Raw genomic sequence first — 6,000 nt, 5'->3', positions numbered from 1 at the left:
CAATCCTCTGTGCCTGTCCTCTTGCAACATGAAGCACCAAAGATCTCGCACTGAACATGTGGCTCTATCCCAAGTTACAGCCCTCAGGGCCAAGTCCATACGACTAATGTACTGTTGTTATTTCTTTGAAAAATAAGCGATGAAGGGAAAGGTGTAATTTCTTAGCGGCAACTCACGATGACCGTCCTATTTGCTTGGAAATGGGCGACGCAGGAGGAGGAGGAGGAGGGTGGTGGTGGTGGTGGTGTACTGTAGTTACTCCAACGCAATTCGCAGAGGAGGGTGCGATCTGGTGGTGCAACAGTCGCCGCTGGCGTTTCTTCGGTTGCTTGTTGATTTCTGTGCAGTCCGAGCGCTGGAGAGAGTGACACAAAGCCTTTGGCTCCAACCCTGGACGATAGCGCCTGGCACCGGAGGGCTGGTTGTGGCTGGCACGGAGTGGAGAGGAAGCCGGAAGGCAGCGGGTTAATCCTGCCGCTCCAGCCTCAGCTTCTCCTGTGGGGAAGGCAACCAGAAGGGAAGGGGGCGGTGCCTCGCCCAGGAGCGCGGCACACCGCGCTGCATCTCCCGTGCGCATCTTGCAGGAGAGCGGCGGCGGCCCTGCTGCGCCCTGCCACAACCCGCCGAGATGAACGCGCCGGGGAAAGCGCGCCGCGAGCGAGGCAGCCTGGCCGAATACGAGACCCAAGTGAAAGGTGAGCTCGGGATTGGGGGACGGGGGGGCGCCCAGTGGGGATCGCAGCGGGACGGCTGCTGGAGTGGGTGGGGCTGCACGAGCCGGAGAATCAAGAACACGGGGACCGGAGGGCGAAGTGCGGGGCTGCTCTGTTTTGCCTGCAGCGGGCGAAAGGGGCGGGGCTGCGTATGAGGGGATAGGGTGCACTGTGTGCACGGGTACTGGGGTGTGTGTGTGGGGGGGTGCCTCGGGAGCGCCACTGCGCTATCGTAGCCAGGGAGTGGAGAGCGGGGGAAGGGAGCGGCAGAGGCGGCCCTCCGGAGTTGGACGTCTCCCTGCTTTTGCAGGTAGTAACCGCGGTGGCAACGGCGTGGTGGCCCTCTCACTTCCCCTCTGCCTGTGAGCTTGTAGGCCTGGGTGATTCAGGGCGCCGTCTGCTGTTGCCAGGACACCCCCCCCCTTCCCGCTGGGGTGATGCCTTGTCAAGGATCATCCTCCTTGCGGGGATCCATTGCGGCTGCGTTTTTATTGCTGACAGACGAATGCGTTGTCCGACCACCCTTCCCCGCCCCTGAAACCTAGAAAAATGTGACCCAGATTTTTCAACCCAGATAATATTATTGCTAGAGGTGGTAAAAAAAATGAAAGAAAAGCTACGATACTGATTTTTTTTTTTGGGGGGGGGGAATGTTTCAGGAGCATGAACATGCTCTCACAGATAAAGGATGTGGGGTTATTGGTTCAGGACATAATGTGAGGCTCCTTAGTGAAAAAAAGAAATATGCCAGATTGACGGGAAAAGAAAATAACCCTGGAGTCTTAATTCCCAGCAGCTTCTCTCTTCACTGTAAAATATTCATTTCCACTTCCCATTTGAAGACACCCTTGTACTGCAAAGCTGTTGATTATAATGCAACATCCCCTCTTCAAGGTTCCGGTTGTTCAACTTCCTCTCTCTTGTGACTGATCAACCAGCAATAATTCTGCCTCTGCCCCATTCATCTGCAGCTTCTCTGCCCTCCCCCCCACCTCCCCAGTGCATGGCACCTTTCTGAACATGCCTTGGCTTGTTGTGTATAACAGAAGCTTCCACCGAATACCAGAAGGCTTTATGGTCCAGCAATCTGGGTTCACAGTCTTTACTATAATTTAAACAATCGACACACAAAATCTTCTAAGGCATTTTGATGTTTGAGGAAGAAAGAAGAGTGACCCCAATTGGGGATCCCCATCATCGAGGCAACTGGATTGTGTGCATAGGAGTATAAGCTCAGTTTCAATAAGGAGCAGCTGTACGAGAGGATAGTGCTCCATTTTAATGCCATTTGCATAGGATATTACTCAATGGATATTATGTTGTGAAGCGGACCTCTCTCTCTTATCAGTGGCCAAGCATCATTGATGGCATTGAAGCAGGGCTTTGTGCAGGGTCCCACTGAAAATGGGGTTCCACCAGGAAATCCTCTAAATGCAACAGGGCTGACTTATGACATTTTGATTTGAATAAGTAATATATATATATTACGAATCAGGGGAACAGGCTATAAAACTACATCCATTAAGCTATCTTACTATATGCTCAATTACTTGGCACCTGGAAACACACAGCTTTGCTTTATTGTTGGGGTATTTCTGCCCATTGCTAAGCTTAATTTTCTCTCCCAGAAGTCCTACCCTGCTCACTACAATACTCCTAATCTAAACCATACAAGACTGGATGCACGCCATAAAGGAGAAATAGCACACAAATATATTTAGACACAAATTTATGCTTTCTTTCCTTTTCCTGGGTTCTTGCTAAAAGAACCCAATGTCAGTAACTGTGAGAAATATGAGCCAGCAGTGTGTGGCAGCTGCCAAAAAAGCCAATACAATCCTAGGCTATATTAACAAATCAAGATCATGTAAAATGTTAGTACTACTTTATAAAGCCTTAGTAAGTCCACACTTGGAATATTGCATCCAGTTTAGGTCACCACAATATAAATAAGATGTTGAGACTGTGGAAAGAATGCAGAGAAAAGCAACAAAGATGATTAGGTGACTGGTGGCTAAAACATATGAAGAACAATTGCAGGAATGTCTTGTCTAGTGAAAAGAAAGTCTGGGGGTGACATGATAGCAGTGTTCCAATATTTGAGGGGCTGCCACAAAGAAGGGGGAGTCAACCTATTTTCCAAAGCACCAGAAGGCAAGATGAAGCAATGAATGGAAACTAATCAAGGAGAAAAGCAACCTAGAACCGAGAAATTTCCTAACAGTGAGAACAGCTTGCCTTCAGAAGTTGTTGGTGCTTCATCACTGGAGGCTTAAAAAAAATCCTGGAGAGCTATTTGTCTGAAATGGTATATGGTCTCCTATACCATTGAGCAGGGGGGTTGGACTAGGAATACCTCCGACGTCCCTTCCATCTCTGTTATTCTGATCTATTATTCTTCCCTGAAGCAGAAAGTGATTCAGCTACTTCAGAAGCACTTCTGAAGATCTGTGTAGGAGCTTTTGAGTGTGAAAAATAGCCCCTGAGGAGGTTTTGGGGATGCTTTCGCCATGGGGCTTAGTTCAGTGGATTTTGCTGATATGTTGTCTTTGGTGTTACAGATGGCATGCCCCTGGGGCAGGAATAGCCAGTGTGGTGGCCATGGGTTCCAACATGCCAAAGGGCATGTCCACTGTGTTCCTTCAGGCTTACTACCTCACTTGAGATTTTTAAAAGTTCTCTTAAGTGGGAGACGGTAATGACAAAGCAAAATGCTTTCACATCACCTTTATTTCATTCTTTACAAGTAAAAAAGTAGGTGTTTGCTGTGTCCACTGCTTTATTTGAAAATGTGGCAATTTTGCTGCTCTTTTTCTTTTAAAAGAGAAGCTGGGGTGGTAGAAGGGGGCTTTACTAGTTTAGATTTATGGAAACTAGGGGCAATGGCTGAATACAAGCTGACTTTTCAATTTTAGATGTGCTGCTTTGCGTCTGGTTGTGTATCTCCTTCTCAGCTCTTTTAGAAGAGTGGCCACAGCAATACAAATACATCCAGTGGCACACTGAATGCAGACCCTTTGAACCCAGTCGTTTAGCTTTCGACCAGATGTCAGATAGATCCAAATGTGGCATATGCTTGGTTTTCCCATGAGGTAGAATGAGGTTGTTGTTTCAGGCCATTCATTCAATGCTATGTGGAAGGAAACAGAAGGGTTATTTAATTTATTATTACAAAGGTACTTTTACTACCAGAGGGAGAAGCACTTGTGGAATGTTCTGCTTTAATAACTTATCCTCTGAGGCAGCAGTGGGATTCAATTTTTTTTACTACCGGTTCTGTGGGCATGGCTTGGTGGGCGTGGCCTGGTGGGCATGGCAGGGGAAGGTTACTGCAAAATCCCCATTCCTTCCCCCACCCAACCTGCTTTCCAGCTCCGTTCTCCTGTGTAGGGCAACAGAAGAAGAGCTAGCCGATCAGCTAGGACTCGGAAAGTAGAGAATAGATGGGGTGAGGCCAGTCAGAGGTGGTATTTGCCAGTTCTTCGAGCTACTCAAAATTTCCGCTGCCGGTTCTCCAGAACTGGTCAGAACCTGCTGAATACCACCTCTTTCATTAAGAATAGAGGCCATATTAGCTCTTCTACCTCCAACTGTAAAATGGTTGGGACCAAAGCAAGTTAATTCAAGGTAAAGATGAAGCTAGCTAAGCTGCAATGGTAGGGCATACTGCCCCTTGAGTGTGCTAGATTACATCTCCAACAGTTCCTAATAGAACAGTGTTGGGCCATATTGACTGGGAATTATGGGAGATGTAGTACAACACATCTGGAAGGCACCAGATTAGGTAGTGGAAGGAGAACCTTAGTGAACTAATTTGCTCTGAGAAACATGAGTTTTGGATCCCAGATTAGCTGGAGAGTGAATAGGGGTAGCATAATCTGTTTGAACCACCATAAAAATTTGAAGGCAGATATATCTTAATAAATAAGATCCTTGCAATTGCATCACTAAGTCGTTCTTTTTTAAGCAAATTACTTTCTAAAGAACAAAACAGTTTGCACGAGAAGAATATAGTATTACAGGTAGTCTTTGATTTACGACTGTTTGTTTGATGACAGTTCAAAGTTAATAATAACTTCAGAAAAAAGTAACTTATGACTGTCGCAAGATCCCCCGGGGTCACATGATTGCATTTTGGGTGTTTGGCAGTTGGCTCACATTTGCTACCAGCTGCAAGCTCCTTCAGTCACATGATCGTAGTTCGTTACCTTTTCTGCCGACTTCTGGCAAAAGACACCCCTTGGGGAAACTGAATTCACTTAACAACAACTGCAGTAAACATTTTCATCAAATTGAGTCTGACTTGACTTACAATCATGGTGACTTACAATGGAAATCCCAGTCCCACTTGCAGCTACATGTCGAGGACTGCCTGTAGCTGTGTTCAAGCGAAGATTTGAGCCATGTTATAAATCAGATTATTTGTAGGCTCTTGAATGCCCGACTCTGGTATTTGTTAGTGCAATTAATATAGATGATTTTCCTTGTCTTCTCTATGGCCCACTGGAATACTTCCTAGAGGCTTTATTATTTTGTCCTCCTTTCCCATATCCTTGGCTTTGTGCCCTATCCTGTTGCTTGCATTGAGGGTAGGGGTGGGGGAATGGCCTGATATCACTGCCTTCCTTTTTCTCTCCAGCCAACTAATTCTCCCTTCGCCATGTTCGCAGCTGAGTTTTCTCTCCCCATTGAGTATAGCTTCCGAGTTGTCAGTTCTGATTTTTCAGAGGCTTTTGTGCTGAGGGGTGGGGGAAGGGCTTTATCCATTTCTGTGTCTCTTCACTCTTCCGCCTTAGCTGGTAGATAAAGCAGATGCTGGCTCCTTTCTTAATACCCCCACCCCATTAAGCAATGGACTTCCAGCATCCTGGGGTCTGACATGGATTATGGGTTTTTTTAAAATTCTAGGCTGAGTGTTGGTGGAAGGAATTCATTTTTAATTTTAATAGAAATTTTAAATTTTAATTTAATTTTTTTAAAGTGCATTCTTACTTCTTCTGTTCATGCTGAAACCTGTTAATGCTGAATCAGGGAATATTTCCTCCTCGACATATATTATTCTCTTCTCGTTATTTTGGATTCTATTATTTTTAATGCTGTATATCACCCAGCAACCCTCCAAATTTCATAAATTTGGATGAGACAGGTGACATAAATTTATTCATTCAATCAATCAATATGTGCACACCCACCTTGTGATATCAAGAGCAGATGCAAAATACTCAGAAATGTATTGCTTAAAATTGCTCAGAAATGTAATTCCCTAATCATTTGATAATATCTAGTG

The 6,000-nt window shown here is 45.7% G+C and overlaps 1 protein-coding gene across 2 annotated transcripts in view; it reads left to right on the top strand.

Annotated features, from left to right (window-relative positions):
- The first annotated feature begins 292 nt into the window (after positions 1–292).
- Positions 293–6,000, top strand: part of ARHGAP4 (Rho GTPase activating protein 4) — a 49,748-nt gene continuing 44,040 nt past the window's right edge. For both annotated transcript variants that reach the window (XM_087956872.1, XM_026676203.2), the window contains exon 1: positions 293–695. In XM_087956872.1, coding sequence (XP_087812998.1) covers positions 629–695 — 67 coding nt within the window. In that variant the 5' untranslated portion in view covers positions 293–628. The remainder of the gene's footprint in view (positions 696–6,000) is intronic.

The sequence above is a fragment of the Notechis scutatus genome, chromosome 2 (genome assembly GCF_049901735.1).
Source record: "Notechis scutatus isolate UNSWTSFEM ecotype Mainland chromosome 2, rNotScu1.2, whole genome shotgun sequence".
NCBI lineage: Eukaryota > Metazoa > Chordata > Lepidosauria > Squamata > Elapidae > Notechis > Notechis scutatus.
Note: the sequence above shows the minus strand (reverse complement) of the source record. Positions and strands in the feature narration are given on the sequence as shown.